The 18,164-nt window shown below is 41.9% G+C and overlaps 1 protein-coding gene across 1 annotated transcript in view; it reads left to right on the forward strand.

Annotated features, from left to right (window-relative positions):
• The window catches only part of LOC138947875 (mucin-4-like), a gene marked incomplete in the record, with an annotated part of 178,564 nt that overhangs the window by 68,330 nt on the left and 92,070 nt on the right, over positions 1-18,164 (forward strand). The window contains 4 exon segments of the mRNA XM_070319444.1: positions 3,287-3,392; positions 11,278-11,353; positions 13,813-13,989; positions 14,674-14,857. Of these exon segments, the coding sequence (XP_070175545.1) occupies positions 3,287-3,392; positions 11,278-11,353; positions 13,813-13,989; positions 14,674-14,857 (543 nt within the window).

Below are 18,164 nucleotides of genomic sequence, written 5' to 3' on the forward strand. Positions count from 1 at the left end.
ATACCCTACCATCCCCAGAAGTCTCTGAACCGCCGCTTTGTCTTCTGGCTGCGGAAACGACTTGATTGCATCGACTTTCTTCATGTCACACTTCAACCCGTCCTTTGAGATCACGTGACCCAGATACGAGACCTCAGTTTTCCTGTACTCGACCTTCTCTTTGTTCAGTTTGATGTTCTTCTCGCGACATCTCTGCAAGAACAACCGAACGTTCTGGTCATGGTCTTTTGCTGCTTCTTTCTCTGTGTCTCCCGACCCCCACACAATGACATCATCATGGACTGCGAACACGCCCGGCAGTCCGTTCAGCGCATCATCGACACGGCGCTGAAATTCCTCTGGACATACCGACGCACCGAACGGCATTCTAGTCCAGCGAAATTTTCCGAAAGGGGTTTCAAACGTTGTCAAGAGACTGCTTTCGTCGTCCAGGACAACGTGCCAGAAGCCATTGCGCATGTCGAAATGCGAGAAAATCTTTGCGCCTACCATCGACTCTAACGCGTCATCAATGCTCTTCATGGGGTAATCATTTCTTTTCAATGCCTTGTTCAAGGGTTTTGGATCTATGCACAACCTAGCCTGACCATTGGGCTTCAACGTCACAACTACGCTGCTAATCCAATCAGTTGGTGTGTTCACCGGAACGAGGACCCCTAACTCAAGCAGACGATCAATTTCTGCTTTGACCTTCTCTTTGACAGCTATGGGCCACTGACGACATGGAAGCTTCACTGGAGGAACCGATGGGTCTGTTTCAAACGTTAGCTTTCCGTCCAGAGCCCCAACCTCCCCTTTGAATACGTCATCAAACCCTGTGAGAACATGCTTATCCCCTGTGCCTATGGCTGAAATGTTCTCGACATTGACCGTGATCAACTGCATGTGTTGGCTTGCTCTACAGCCCAAGATATCCTTCACTTTGGCGTTCACTACCACAAAGCGCACTTTGTAGCTTTTGCCGTTCTTTGGATTGACCACAGGCAGAATACGCTCGCCTAGAGGAGTTACTGGTCTTTTGTCATACATCAACAAGCGTTTGTTGCTTTTGGTCAGCTTTGTCAACGCTACGTCTCCCGTCACAGTCTTGTACGTCTCTACGGACAAACTGTTGATAGTGGCTCCACTGTCAAGTTGCAACGATGTCGTCACTCTGTCATGTCCAACAAGCATTTTTGCATGCACAGATTTATCAACATCATCAACAGACAAAACATGTTCATCATCATTTTCACTCATCGTCAGAACAAAATGCCCATCATCATCATCACTCTCTTCATCAGACATTTCATGCACTTGCCTATCTGAGCTTTGTTTGCACTGACGAGCAAAATGGTTTTTCTTTTTGCAACGATTGCAAGTCTTGCCATATGCGAAACAGTGTTCCTTGCCTTTCTTGTGCGATTTGCCACAATACACACACGCTTTCACACCACTGTCTCTTTCGCCCATACCTCTACCATCATGACGATCATGCTTCGACTTCGGGGTAGCACCCTTGTCCTTCTGACTGTTTGTCTTTTTTCTCACATGCACACCGACACGATGTAGGGCTTCATCACCAGCCATACTCTTGGCCTGCTGGGCTGCTGCCTCACTCACTCTGCAGATCTCAATGCACTTTTTCAAAGTTAGACCTGACTCTTGCAAGAGTTTTTCCCGAACCGTGTCATCTGACAGTCCAATAACGACTTGATCGCGTAGCATCCTTTCTTCGAATGTCTTGAAGTTACAGGAGCTAGCTAGTTGTCGGAGTGCTCCGATGTACGTGTCGATCGTTTCCCCCTTCTCTTGCTTTCGCTGGTGAAACTTGTAAGTCTCGTAGACTTCTGATGTCTCCCCCACACAGTAGGCTTCGAACAAGGGAATTATCTTCGTAATTTTGTCCTTGTCGTCTGCAGCCTCGAAAGGCAAACCTTCGAACACGTCCCTTGCACCATCACTGAGACAAGTCTTGAATACTGCGGCTCGATACTTCTCATCCTGAGAATCAAGACGCGATGCTAGTTCGTATGTCTCCCACGACCGCTTGAACTTGCGCCAAGTCGCCTCCAAACCTTGTGCTGAAAGCTCAAGTCTCTGAGGTAACGGAACTTTGACGGTTACCGACCTCGGCTGCGCTGCTACTCCGTCTTCTGCCATGATGATTCTGACACCATGTATCGTTTTGTGTTTGTGTTAGTTGAATGTTTATGGACGCATTCGCTCCGGGTTCCATGTACAGAAACGGACACTGCAGTAACAGTTGAAGAGATAATGGCTTCACTTTATTGTTTGGCTTCTAGGCCATCTTGGCGGTAACCTCGTACAACACTGCGCATGTCTCGCGCGTACATTCACACACATAATAGTGACGTAGTTCACAGTCTATTAATATGTATCATGTGACGATCACATGATAGCAATATCGACACAGTGCACATAAGACACTCGCACAAAGTTAATGCGTATTGTGATCAGAGGAAAAGTCACTACATTGCGCATAAATCGAGACATAATTGATAAGTCGGAAAACAACAAAAGAACATGAGAGAGGTTATGGGGAAAAATTTGTCAGGCAGCATGTCGCATGACAGTGTCTAATAAATGTAATGAGTGAAGTATAGAGGCTCATTTACGGAACCTGCCCGTCTGTCTAATATAGTCCTGTACAGTTATGAATATGGTCTGGTTGACATTTTGTGAATATTGCGGGATGCCTTTCAATAATATTTCGATATACTTATAATCATTTGTCAAATTATCAATGGACAATAATCTTATATCTCTATACAAGGGACAATTAGGGTTAGGGTTAGGGTTAAGTTGCCTCCCTTGACTGGTCTGGTTCAGTCATTGAATGCTACAGGTTAGTTGCCTCCCTTGACTGGTCTGGTTCAATCATTCAATACTACCAGAGTGTGAGTGTGGCGGTGGCGTGTCGCAGCGTTGCTATGGGGAGACACTGTTGTTGTTGTTGTTGTTGTTGTTGTTGTTGTTGTTGTTGTTGTTGTTGTTGTTGTTGTTGTTGTTGTTACACTGTGAGTGTGTCGTGTTGCAGCGTTGCTATGAGGGGACTCTCACCTGGTGACAGTGTTGTTGTTGTTGGTGTTGCTGTTGTTGTTGTTGTTGTTGTTTTTACACTGTGAGTGTGTCGTGTTGCAGCGTTGCTATGAGGGGACCCTCACCTGGTGACAGTGTTGTTGTTGTTGGTGGTGTTGTTGTTGTTGCTGTTGTTGTTGTGTTTGTTGTTGTTGTTGTTGTTGTTGTTGTTGTAGTAGTACACTGTGAGTGTGGCGTGTTGCAGCCTTGCTATGGGGGGACCCTCACCTGGTCACGCTGGACGGAGCGCAGTACACGCTCAACGGCTGGGGGGAGTACGATGTGCTGAAACCTCCCGCCATCACCAACAGGTAACCATGGAGACCTCAGGTCAGAGGGACGTGCAGTCTAGGGCAAGATAATGATGACAGTAAAACTAAACTTATGTCACCACAAACATCACAACAACACCACAAACATCACAACAACACCACAGAAACAAGATAATGATGACCAGTAAAACTAAACTTATGTCACCACAAACACCACAACAACACCACAAACACCACAACAACACCACAGAAACATGATAATGATCAACTTATGTCACCACAAACATCACAACAACACCACAGAAACAAGATAATGATTAGCAGTAAAACTAAACTTATGTCACCACAAACATCACAACAACACCACAGAAACAAGATAATGGTGAGCAGTAAAACTAAACTTATGTCACCACAAACACCACAACAACACCACAAACACCACAACAACACCACAGAAACAAGATAATGGTGAGCAGTAAAACTAAACTTATGTCACCACAAACATCACAACAACACCACAGAAACATGATAATGATGAGCAGTAAAACTAAACTTATGTCACCACAAACATCACAACAACACCACAGAAACAAGATAATGGTGAGCAGTAAAACTAAACTTATGTCACCACAGACATCACAACAACACCACAGAAACAAGATAATGGTGAGCAGTAATACTAAACTTATGTCACCACAAACATCACAACAACACCACAGAAACAAGGTAATGATGAGCAGTAAAACTAAACTTATGTCACCACAGACATCACAACAACACCACAGAAACAAGATAATGATCAGCAGTAAAACTAAACTTATGTCACCACAAACATCACAACAACACCACAGAAACAGGCTAATGATGAGCAGTAAAACTAAACTTATGTCACCACAAACATCACAACAACACCACAGAAACATGATAATGATCAGCAGTAAAACTAAACTTATGTCACCACAAACATCACAACAACACCACAGAAACATGATAATGATCAGCAGTAAAACTAAACTTATGTCACCACAGACATCACAACAACACCACAGAAACATGATAATGGTGAGCAGTAAAACTAAACTTATGTCACCACAAACAACACAACAACACCACAAACATCACAACAACACCACAGAAACAGGATAATGGTGAGCAGTAAAACTAAACTTATGTCACCACAAACATCACAACAACACCACAGAAACATGATAATGATCAGCAGTAAAACTAAACTTATGTCACCACAAACAACACAACAACACCACAGAAACATGATAATGATCAGCAGTAAAACTAAACTTATGTCACCACAAACATCACAACAACACCACAAACACCACAACAACACCACAAACACCACAACAACACCACAGAAACATGATAATGATCAGCAGTAAAACTAAACTTATGTCACCACAAACACCACAACAACACCACAGAAACAAGATAATGGTGAGCAGTAAAACTAAACTTATGTCACCACAAACAACACAACAACACCACAAACATCACAACAACACCACAGAAACAGGATAATGGTGAGCAGTAAAACTAAACTTATGTCACCACAAACATCACAACAACACCACAGAAACATGATAATGATCAGCAGTAAAACTAAACTTATGTCACCACAAACAACACAACAACACCACAGAAACATGATAATGATCAGCAGTAAAACTAAACTTATGTCACCACAAACATCACAACAACACCACAAACACCACAACAACACCACAAACACCACAACAACACCACAGAAACATGATAATGATCAGCAGTAAAACTAAACTTATGTCACCACAAACACCACAACAACACCACAGAAACATGATAATGATCAGCAGTAAAACTAAACTTATGTCACCACAAACATCACAACAACACCACAAACACCACAACAACACCACAAACACCACAACAACACCACAGAAACATGATAATGATCAGCAGTAAAACTAAACTTATGTCACCACAGACATCACAACAACACCACAGAAACAGGATAATGATGAGCAGTAAAACTAAACTTATGTCACCACAGACATCACAACAACACCACAGAAACATGATAATGATCAGCAGTAAAACTAAACTTATGTCACCACAGACATCACAACAACACCACAGAAACATGATAATGATCAGCAGTAAAACTAAACTTATGTCACCACAGACATCACAACAACACCACAGAAACATGATAATGATCAGCAGTAAAACTAAACTTATGTCACCACAGACATCACAACAACACCACAGAAACAAGATAATGATGACAGTAAAACTAAACTTATGTCACCACAAACATCACAACAACACCACAAACACCACAACAACACCACAAACACCACAACAACACCACAGAAACATGATAATGATCAGCAGTAAAACTAAACTTATGTCACCACAAACACCACAACAACACCACAGAAACATGATAATGATCAGCAGTAAAACTAAACTTATGTCACCACAAACATCACAACAACACCACAAACACCACAACAACACCACAAACACCACAACAACACCACAGAAACATGATAATGATCAGCAGTAAAACTAAACTTATGTCACCACAGACATCACAACAACACCACAGAAACAGGATAATGATGAGCAGTAAAACTAAACTTATGTCACCACAGACATCACAACAACACCACAGAAACATGATAATGATCAGCAGTAAAACTAAACTTATGTCACCACAGACATCACAACAACACCACAGAAACATGATAATGATCAGCAGTAAAACTAAACTTATGTCACCACAGACATCACAACAACACCACAGAAACATGATAATGATCAGCAGTAAAACTAAACTTATGTCACCACAAACAACACAACAACACCACAGAAACATGATAATGATCAGCAGTAAAACTAAACTTATGTCACCACAGACATCACAACAACACCACAGAAACAAGATAATGATGACAGTAAAACTAAACTTATGTCACCACAAACATCACAACAACACCACAAACACCACAACAACACCACAAACACCACAACAACACCACAGAAACATGATAATGATCAGCAGTAAAACTAAACTTATGTCACCACAGACATCACAACAACACCACAGAAACAGGATAATGATGAGCAGTAAAACTAAACTTATGTCACCACAGACATCACAACAACACCACAGAAACAAGATAATGGTGAGCAGTAAAACTAAACTTATGTCACCACAAACATCACAACAACACCACAGACATCACAACAACACCACAGAAACAGGATAATGATCAGCAGTAAAACTAAACTTATGTCACCACAAACATCACAACAACACCACAGAAACAAGATAATGGTGAGCAGTAAAACTAAACTTATGTCACCACAAACATCACAACAACACCACAGAAACAGGATAATGATCAGCAGTAAAACTAAACTTATGTCACCACAGACATCACAACAACACCACAGAAACAGGATAATGATCAGCAGTAAAACTAAACTTATGTCACCACAGACATCACAACAACACCACAGAAACAGGATAATGATCAGCAGTAAAACTAAACTTATGTCACCACAAACAACACAACAACACCACAGAAACATGATAATGGTGAGCAGTAAAACTAAACTTATGTCACCACAGACATCACAACAACACCACAGAAACAAGATAATGATCAGCAGTAAAACTAAACTTATGTCACCACAAACATCACAACAACACCACAGAAACAGGATAATGATGAGCAGTAAAACTAAACTTATGTCACCACAAACATCACAACAACACCACAGAAACATGATAATGATCAGCAGTAAAACTAAACTTATGTCACCACAAACACCACAACAACACCACAGAAACAAGATAATGATCAGCAGTAAAACTAAACTTATGTCACCACAAACATCACAACAACACCACAGAAACATGATAATGATCAGCAGTAAAACTAAACTTATGTCACCACAAACAACACAACAACACCACAAACACCACAACAACACCACAAACACCACAACAACACCACAGAAACAAGATAATGATCAGCAGTAAAACTAAACTTATGTCACCACAAACAACACAACAACACCACAGAAACATGATAATGGTGACAGTAAAACTAAACTTATGTCACCACAAACATCACAACAACACCACAAACACCACAACAACACCACAGAAACAAGATAATGATGAGCAGTAAAACTAAACTTATACAATACAATACAATACAATACAATAACTTTATTAATCTCTAAAAGAGAAATTACATTGCTGAGCGTTTGTGTCCGTAATAATAACATACATAAAACATTCAAAATAAACATTTGTTCTTTGTCCTGAGAAAATGTCACCACAAACAACACAACAACACCACAGAAACCACTGTTGGTATTCTCTCAATCCATGTTTCGACAGGTTACCGTCGCTGTTGGTATTCTCTCAATCCATGTTTCGACAGGTTACCGTCGCTGTTGGTATTCTCTCAATCCATGTTTCGACAGGTTACCGTCGCTGTTGGTATTCTCTCAATCCATGTTTCGACAGGTTACCGTCGCTGTTGGTATTCTCTCAATCCATGTTTCGACAGGTTACCGTCGCTGTTGGTATTCTCTCGCTGTTGGTATTCTCTCAATCCATGTTTCGACAGGTTACCGTCGCTGTTGGTATTCTCTCAATCCATGTTTCGACAGGTTACCGTCGCTGTTGGTATTTGGTTACTCGTCGATGTTTTGTTCCTTCTACGTTTGTATTGCGTTGTAATGTCATGTTCAGCTCGTCCTGGGGCGTTGTAATGTCACGTTCAGCTCGTCCTGGGGCGTTGTAATGTCATGTTCAGCTCGTCCTGGGGCGTTGTAATGTCACGTTCAGCTCGTCCTGGGGCGTTGAATCTGCGAGGCCGCAGTTTGTTAAAGAGTTGGGGGGGATGTAGCCGTGTGGAGATTTCACGGCCACTGTCTTTGCTTTTCTCTGCCAATCCCTGTCCCGTTTATTCCCCGTGAGGCGACCATGTGTGTATCACTGTATGTCTTTGTTGTACTTGTGCTTAGGATGCATGTGTCGTGGTTGGTTGAATGTTTACATGCTGATTGGTTAATTCGTATTATGCGCGCGCATTCGTCCCCCGATAGCGTGAGGCGGTCAGTCTGACCCGTGACGCGAAGGTGACAAGACCCTGGGCGGTCTGTGTGTGTGTTAAGGGATTTGAGACCGGCGGTTTGTTGAACGGCCCCGCCATAACTTCGTTTGTTTAATTCTGCATTGAAGAGTGAACTGTAAGTAGAGTTTGGTTCTTGTTTGTATTATTGTATTTGCTAAGTTTGATCAGGCCTATGATGTGTTATGAGCGTGTGATTGATGCATTGGTGTGCAAGTAGGGGAAAGGCTCCTAATATGGACCGGCTCCTAATATGGACCACCTCCTGTTCTGACAAACTAACGGCGCTAGAGCGCTCAAAACAATTTCATTCGCTTTATTCACCCTCTCTGGATAAGTTGCACATGTCAAAACAGTTGCAGAAGCACAAACCTCAAAACCGTTAGGCTTTTTCGCTTTTTTTCACTTTGGGCAGCGTTCACTCTAAATTTGCCGCCTAAAACGGACTCGTTTCTGTCCACAGCCAAAGCTTTCATAACACAAAAATGGCTATATATGACAGCTAAGACAGTATTTGTTACATTTTAACAGTGAGTACCCCGAGTTTCTACTGCAAAAAAAAAATAATAGCAAAATCTAAAAGTATGTGCGAGTCCCCTAATATGGACCACCTTCAACAAATCGAAGAAAATAAAAACTAAAGGCAATTTTAATTAATTCATTAAGAAGCTTGCTGAAAATAACCTATAACTAGCCCTCGAGATTTCAAAAAAATATAACAAATAGTCTTTTTTGTGTGGAAGTTGATAATTTCACTTATTTTCACTCTGTTTTTGATAAGCTTCTTTAGTTTCCTGGTGTGCTTCAAATAATGCTCTCATCAACCCGAAACAGCATATTTGAATAAGTCTGACTTGAACTAAGTTGTATCATGTTATTTTGAAGTATAGGGGGCTTTTTACAGTGATTCGTGAAGGCCGCTTCACTGGTCCATATTGGGCGCCCAGGCTCCTAATATGGACCACTTGTGATTTTTTCTGTATTTAATTTTTGCTGAAGGTCTATCAAAGCTATTTCACTCTAATTAGGCCTAACTGTTAAACTAAGAGAGAAGGACTACCAACCACAAAATGAAACTTCTTCGCAAGAAAACAAGCTAGTTATCAGCAATAAACAAAAAGTGGTCCATATTAGGGGCCCTTCCACTACTATGTGTTAGCCATTTTGATCGTCAGTAGTGACGTCATAGCGTCTGTTTCGTTGTTTTGCCCCTAACACTATTTACCCGCTAACAATGTTCACTGTCACGCTTCGATATCCGTGATCGTTTGTTTAGGGAATTAGGTTTGTCTCTCCTTTCCCCCCCCCCCCCCCCCCCTTCCTTTTTAGTTCAGTTTAACTGCTGAGTATTTGTTATCGTTATGAACATTTCCTTTGCGCTTCATTGTGTCATGTTCTTATGTTGTTTTCTTTTCTTTTTCATGTGTCTGCAGACACTGCCTTCTGGTGTATTTTAATAAAGACATGTTAGATCAACCTCTGTCTCGGCGTCTCATGTGTCTGCAGACACTGCCTTCTGGTGTACTTTAATAAAGACATGTTAGATCAACCTCTGTCTCGGCGTCTCATGTGTCCCCAGACACTGCCTTCTGGTGTATTTTAATAAAGACATGTTAGATCAACCTCTGTCTCGGCGTCTCATGTGTCTGCAGACACTGCCTTCTGGTGTATTTTAATAAAGACATGTTAGATCAACCTCTGTCTCGGCGTCTCATGTGTCTGCAGACACTGCCTTCTGGTGTACTTTAATAAAGACATGTTAGATCAACCTCTGTCTCGGCGTCTCATGTGTCCCCAGACACTGCCTTCTGGTGTATTTTAATAAAGACATGTTAGATCAACCTCTGTCTCGGCGTCTCATGTGTCTGCAGACACTGCCTTCTGGTGTATTTTAATAAAGACATGTTAGATCAACCTCTGTCTCGGCGTCTCATGTGTCTGCAGACACTGCCTTCTGGTGTATTTTAATAAAGACATGTTAGATCAACCTCTGTCTCGGCGTCTCATGTGTCTGCAGACACTGCCTTCTGGTGTATTTTAATAAAGACATGTTAGATCAACCTCTGTCTCGGCGTCTCATGTGTCTGCAGACACTGCCTTCTGGTGTATTTTAATAAAGACATGTTAGATCAACCTCTGTCTCGGCGTCTCATGTGTCTGCAGACACTGCCTTCTGGTGTATTTTAATAAAGACATGTTAGATCAACCTCTGTCTCGGCGTCTCATGTGAATACTTCCTGGCCTATCCCCCCTTCCACTCCACCTTATCTCTCAATCCATGTTTCGACAGGTTACCGTCGCTGTATGTATTCTCTCAATCCATGTTTCGACAGGTTACCGTCGCTGTTGGTATTCTCTCAATCCATGTTTCGACAGGTTACCGTCGCTGTTGTGCACCATCGGGACATTTAGATGCTGAACTGCTGACATTGTTAGACCGTCTTTGTATTCTGTTAGTTCACCGTTCACATGTGTGTGTATGTTTGTATATGTACAAGTAACATGTTGCCTTTGACTTAGGGTTAGGGTTAAGGTCACATGTGTGTGTATATTTTTGGATGTACAAGTAACATATTGCCTTTGACCGTTCACATGTGTGTGTGTGTGTGTGTGTATATTTGTATGTAGAAGTAACATATTGCCTTTGACCGTTCACATGTGTGTGTATATTTATATGTACAAGTAACATATTGCCTTTGACCGTTCACATGTGTGTGTATGTGTGTGTATGTTTGTATGTACAAGTAACATATTGCCTTTGACCACAGGTCGCTCCACGTACAGGGCCGCACACACAAACTACAAGGCGCCAACGTCACTATTTTCACCGCCTTTGCTTTCAAGGTCAGTGTCGTACAATGTGTTAAATGCGTTAACTTTCAAGGTCAGTGTCCTTCAGTGTATTCAATACGTTAGCTTTCAAGGTCAGTGTCCTTCAGTGTATTCAATACGTTAGCTTCCAAGGTCAGTGTCCCACAATGTATTCAATACGTTAGCTTTCAAGGTCAGTGTCCTACAATGTATTCAATACGTTAGCTTTCAAGGTCAGTGTCCTTCAGTGTATTCAATACGTTAGCTTCCAAGGTCAGTGTCCCACAATGTATTCAATACGTTAGCTTTCAAGGTCAGTGTCCTACAATGTATGCAATACGTTAGCTTTCAAGGTCAGTGTCCTTCAGTGTATTCAATACGTTAGCTTTCAAGGTCAGTGTCCTACAATGTATTCAATACGTTAGCTTTCAAGGTCAGTGTCCTACAATGTATGCAATACGTTAGCTTTCAAGGTCAGTGTCCCACAATGTATTCAATACGTTAGCTTTCAAGGTCAGTGTCCTTCAGTGTATTCAATACGTTAGCTTTCAAGGTCAGTGTCCCACAATGTATGCAATACGTTAGCTTTCAAGGTCAGTGTCCTACAATGTATTCAATACGTTAGCTTTCAAGGTCAGTGTCCTACAATGTATGCAATACGTTAGCTTTCAAGGTCAGTGTCCCACAATGTATTCAATACGTTAGCTTTCAAGGTCAGTGTCCTACAATGTATTCGATACGTTAGCTTTCAAGGTCAGTGTCCTACAATGTATTCGATACGTTAGCTTTCAAGGTCAGTGTCCTACAATGTATTCGATACGTTAGCTTTCAAGGTCAGTGTCCTTCAATGTATTCAATACATTAGCTTTCAAGGTCAGTGTCCCACAATGTATTCAATGCGTTAGCTTTCAAGGTCAGTGTCCTACAATATCTTGATACGTTAGCTTTCAAGGTCAATGTCCTACAATATCTTGATGCGTTAGCTTTCAAGGTCGGTGTCCTACAATGTATTCAATGCGTTAGCTTTGAAGGTCAAGTCCCTACAATATCTCTGGGTTAGTTTTCAAGGTCAGTGTCGTAAAATTGTGGTTTTTTGTTCTGCTTATATTACTTCCTGTCAACATTTCCAGTGGGATGTGTTTTAGAATGTAAACCATACTGCTTGACATACACAGTCGTGTCATTCCAGTGGGATGTGTTGTAGAATGTAAACCATACTGCTTGACATACACAGTCGAGTCATTCCAGTGCGATGTGTTGTAGAATGTAAACCATACTGCTTGACATACACAGTCGTGTCATTCCAGTGGGATGTGTTGTAGAATGTAAACCATACTGCTTGACATACACAGTCGAGTCATTCCAGTGGGATGTGTTGTAGAATGTAAACCATACTGCTTGACATACACAGTCGAGTCATTCCAGTGGGATGTGTTGTAGAATGTAAACCATACTGCTTGACATACACAGTCGAGTCATTCCAGTGGGATGTGTTGTAGAATGTAAACCATACTGCTTGACATACACAGTCGAGTCATTCCAGTGCGATGTGTTGTAGAATGTAAACCATACTGCTTGACATACACAGTCGAGTCATTCCAGTGGGATGTGTTGTAGAATGTAAACCATACTGCTTGACATACACAGTCGAGTCATTCCAGTGCGATGTGTTGTAGAATGTAAACCATACTGCTTGACATACACAGTCGAGTCATTCCAGTGGGATGTGTTTTAGAATGTAAACCATACTGCTTGACATACACAGTCGAGTCATTCCAGTTTTCATCTTGACACAACACAACCATACCTGTGTTCATACCTGTGTTCATCTTGACTAAACACAACCTGTGTTCATACCTGTGCGCATACTGTGTTCATACCTGTGTTCATTGTTTGTTTGTTTGTTTGCTTAACGCCCAGCCGACCACGAAGGGCCATATCAGGGCGGTGCTGCTTTGACATATAACGTGCGCCACACACAAGACAGAAGTCGCAGCACAGGCTTCATGTCTCACCCAGTCACATTATTCTGACACCGGACCAACCAGTCCTAGCACTAACCCCATAATGCCAGACGCCAGGCGGAGCAGCCACTAGATTGCCAATTTTAAAGTCTTAGGTATGACCCGGCCGGGGTTCGAACCCACGACCTCCCGATCAAGGGGCGGACGCCTTACCACTAGGCCAACCGTGCCGGTACCTGTGTTTATACCTGTGTTCATCTTGACTAAACACAACCTGTGTTCATACCTGTGCGAATACTGTGTTCCTACTGTGTTCATACCTGTGTTCATACCTGTGTTCATCTTGACTAAACACAACCATACCTGTGTTCCTGTGTTCATACTGTGTTCATACTGTTTTTATACCTGTGTTCATACCAGTGTTCATACATGTGTTCATACCTGTGTTCATACCTTTGTTCATCTTGACTAAACACAACCATACCTGTGTTCATACCTGTGTTCATACTGTGTTCATACCTGTTGCAGTACAACGACACAGTGCTCCAGGTCCAACACGCGGGAAACCAGTCGCTGGCGGTGTACGTGTCGGGAGAGGTCGTGACCCCGCCGTCAGGGGTTGACAGTGCGGCTTGGGGCGACGTGCACGTGGAGCTCACGACCTCTATGCTGGACGTCGTCTTCCCCACACGTGTGGCCGTCAGGGTCTGTTGTTACATAGCTGCCACTGCTTATCTTACTCAGTAACTGCTATCACACGTGTGTTCCGATCATAACGAACAGTTCAATGCTGTGTTCAGATCATACCCAACAATTCAATGCTGTGTTCAAATCATAACGAACAGTTCAATGCTGTGTTAAAATCATAACGAACAGTTCAATGTTGTGTTCAGATCATAACCAACAGTTCAATGCTGTGTTCAGATCATAACGAACAGTTCAATGTTGTGTTCAGATCATAACACACAGTTCAATGTTGTGTTCAGATCATAACTAAGACTTCAATGTTGTGTTCAGATCATAACGAACAGTTCAATGTTGTGTTCAGATCATAACTAAGACTTCAATGTTGTGTTCAAATCATAACGAACAGTTCAATGTTGTGTTCAGATTATAACGAACAGTTCAATGTTGTGTTCAGATCATAACTAAGACTTCAATGTTGTGTTCAAATCATAACGAACAGTTCAATGTTGTGTTCAGATCATAACGAACAGTTCAATGTTGTGTTCAGATCATAACTAAGACTTCAATGTTGTGTTCAGATCATAACGAACAGTTCAATGTTGTGTTCAAATCATAACGAACAGTTCAATGTTGTGTTCAAATCATAACGAACAGTTCAATGTTGTGTTCAGATAATAACTAAGACTTCAATGTTGTGTTCAGATCACGGCCATGTTCGACCGACTGTCGCTGACGTTTTCTGCTCACATGGATACACTGCGACAATCGCTAGGGCTTCTGGGATTGGTGGATGGTGACGTCACCAACGACTATCAGTTGCGTAACGGAACGACTCTGAATGCCAGTGACCTGACTCCAGACAGCGTCTTTCGCTTTGGACAGTCGTGTGAGTCAATGTCTGTTCTCTGTACGGAACACACGTGAGTCAATGTCTGTTCTCTGTACGTAACGTGTGAGTCAATAGGGAGGTTTAGATATTGCGTTACCCCGACCTCATGCTCACCTATCCCTATCGAGATAAGTCACGCAGAGGAAAGTTGTAAAAACTGCTCGTTAGATACCACGTCACCTATCAAAGTAGGGCAAAACTCCAAAACTCGTGCTTTAAAAAATCGTGGACAGCGCGCTAAAGTCTGCAACAATACCCAGTGTTGAAACTGCTGCTGTCATTGTGTCGGTGTCGCCGTGTGCTGCACGTGGAAGTTATGTTCCACTGACCCAGATCATACCGAGTGTTAACCAGCAGGTAAAGTCAATGATTTTTTTAATTTTTTTTAAGGAAACAGAAAAGAAAAGTAGGGCAATCGAACTTCGAGCGTTGGTTTGTGTTCGTTCTGGGTCACTGGCCACCACGCTTTCACCCCCGCTTATAAGGGTGTGTGTTAGTGTGTAAGTGGGCGTCGTTGTGTTTCTGACTGTCATGTGCATGTGCGAATGTGTGTATGTGTGTATATGTGTGTGTGTTTGTATGTCTGTCTGCTTGTCTGTCTGTCTGTCTGTCTGTCTGTGCAAATGGGCGACGCCGTGTGTGTGTGTGTGTGTGTGTGTGTGTGTGTGTGTGTGTGTGTGTGTGTGGCTGTCTGTCTGTCTGTCTGTGTGTCTGTTTGTCTGTCTGTCTGTCTGTGTGTGTGTGTGTGTGTGTGTCTGTCTGTCTGTGTGTGTGTTTGTGGGTGTGCGTGTGTGCGTGCGTACGCGCATGCCTTTATGTGTGTACCCAAACCTAGCCTTCAATTCAAATGAATTGGACGGAACATTACTTTATGGTCGTTTACAAAGTCTTTATGAAACAAAACATTCTTGCTAGGCAGTTTTACTAAGGCCAAAAAAAAATAGGTGTGGTTACGGTAACATAGCCCAAACAAATAGGGTAGGAAGGTAGGCAATCACTTTTTTTTTTTTTACTTTGTTTTTCTAATTTGTACAAATTAAACCTACTTGACAGGGAAATAAGTGTGCGACTCGAGCGCTTTCGCTTTCATTGCGTTTTCTGCACTCGTTTTCTTGTGGTTTTTACATTTAGTCAAGTTTTGACTAAATGTTTTAACGTAGAGGGGGGAATCGAGACGAGGGTCGTGGTGTATGTGCGTGTGTGTGTCTGTCTGTGTGTGTGTGTGTGTGTGTGTGTGTGTGTAGAGCGATTCAGACTAAACTACTGGACCGATCTTTATGAAATTTGACATGAGAGTTCCTGGGTATGAAATCCCCGAATATTTTTTTCATTTTTTTGATAAATGTCTTTGATGACGTCATATCCGGCTTTTCGTGAAAGTTGAGGCGGCACTGTCACGCCCTCATTTTTCAACCAAATTGGTTGAAATTTTGGTCAAGTAATCTTCGACGAAGCCCGGACTTCGGTATTGCATTTCAGCTTGGTGGCTTAAAAATTAATTAATGACTTTGGTCATTAAAAATCGGAAAATTGTAAAAAAAAATAAAAATTTATAAAACGATCCAAATTTACGTTCATCTTATTCTCCATCATTTTCTGATTCCAAAAACATATAAACATGTTATATTTGGATTAAAAACAAGCTCTGAAAATTAAATATATAAAAATTATTATCAAAATTAAATTGTCGAAATCAATTTAAAAACACTTTCATCTTATTCCTTGTCGGTTCCTGATTCCAAAAACATATAGATATGATATGTTTGGATTAAAAACACGCTCAGAAAGTTAAAACAAAGAGAGGTACAGAAAAGCGTGCTATCCTTCTCAGCGCAACTACTACCCCGCTCTTCTTGTCAACTTCACTGCCTTTGCCATGAGCGGTGGACTGACGATGCTACGAGTATACGGTCTTGCTGAAAAATGGCATTGCGTTCAGTTTCATTCTGTGAGTTCGACAGCTACTTGACTAAATGTTGTATTTTCGCCTTACGCGACTTGTTTTGTAGTTTTTTGACAAATGTAATAAAAAGTTATAGGGTCGGCCCCTAAAAATAGGGTAGGTCGGGTTACCGCAACCACACCTATTTTTTTTAGGCCTAACCAAAACTAAACAACACCCCCCCCCCCCCCCCCCACCACACACACATGATACACGTGTGCATTGGGTTACCAAGCAGACTTGATCTGTTCCTGGGAAAAGGTTGCTGTTATGGTGAATTTTCAGTCTTTTTGAACATACGCTTCCTGGGAGTATTTTGGTCGAGATGACATTTCTAAATTTAGCTTGGGTCGTCCTTGCGTGCTTCATGGTTTGCTGTGATATCGCAGAGCCGTTGGAACGGGTCACCCGATTTATTTAATTTTAGTCAAGCAACCACACAACTAAAAAATGTGGTTTATGCGCCAGGATATAGGAAAATGCTGTAAGAGGAGGTCTCATACTTTATTTGAATGGTTCATATTTAGATTTTAAAGTAATATGAGATACGTTGCCTTCACGTATAAAAACTGTTTTATACGTGATCACGCCCGTATCAGAAGCACGCACAGCGATCGACAGTGGGAATACCCGCAGTGATAGGGGTGTAGTATGCACGTAACGTGGTATCTAACGCTCAGAAGTTGTCAAAAAGAAGGTCACAGTGTTCACGTATTATCGAGACACCGACACATTTGCACTAAAATCCATTCTAGGGGAGCTTTTCCATTATTTTTTCTACCGTAGGGATTGAATTCATTCCACTGAACAGATTTAACTACAAAATACATTTGAACGAGCGTATTTTGCTTTCTGTGTCTGCTTTTCGAAGTGAATCGAGGCGAGCACACTGAATAGGCCCACAGAAGGATACGCGACGTAAGTCTCAGCGCCTTGTCGTTCGTGGGGTCATGCTCTTGACACATCGGCGACTACGATGTATACAAACCAGAATTATGAAATATGGACTGAAGCGTGAAGGAGAGATTCCAGAAAATATTGAGCATCCTTACACCCTTCTCGGATGGTTGGACTTGATAAAATCTGACGTATAGAAGGGTTTGCTACGTACATGAACACGTACCTAATCACCACACGCAGCGCGACCCGCATGTGAGATAGGTGTCCTGGTAGGTGACGTAGCTGATAGGGACGCAGTTTCTGAACCTCCCTAATGTCTTTTCTCTGTACGGAACACATGTGAGTCAATGTCTGTTTTTTGTATGATTGTGTAAATGGATTGTAAGTCCCTTTCACTTTCCCTTCAACCACAGTTGCTGCAGGACGAGACCTGGTGTTTATTTCCCCAGAGCGTGTGGGAGG

Source organism: Littorina saxatilis, linkage group LG14, assembly GCF_037325665.1.
Source record: "Littorina saxatilis isolate snail1 linkage group LG14, US_GU_Lsax_2.0, whole genome shotgun sequence".
Taxonomy (NCBI): Eukaryota; Metazoa; Mollusca; class Gastropoda; order Littorinimorpha; family Littorinidae; genus Littorina; species Littorina saxatilis.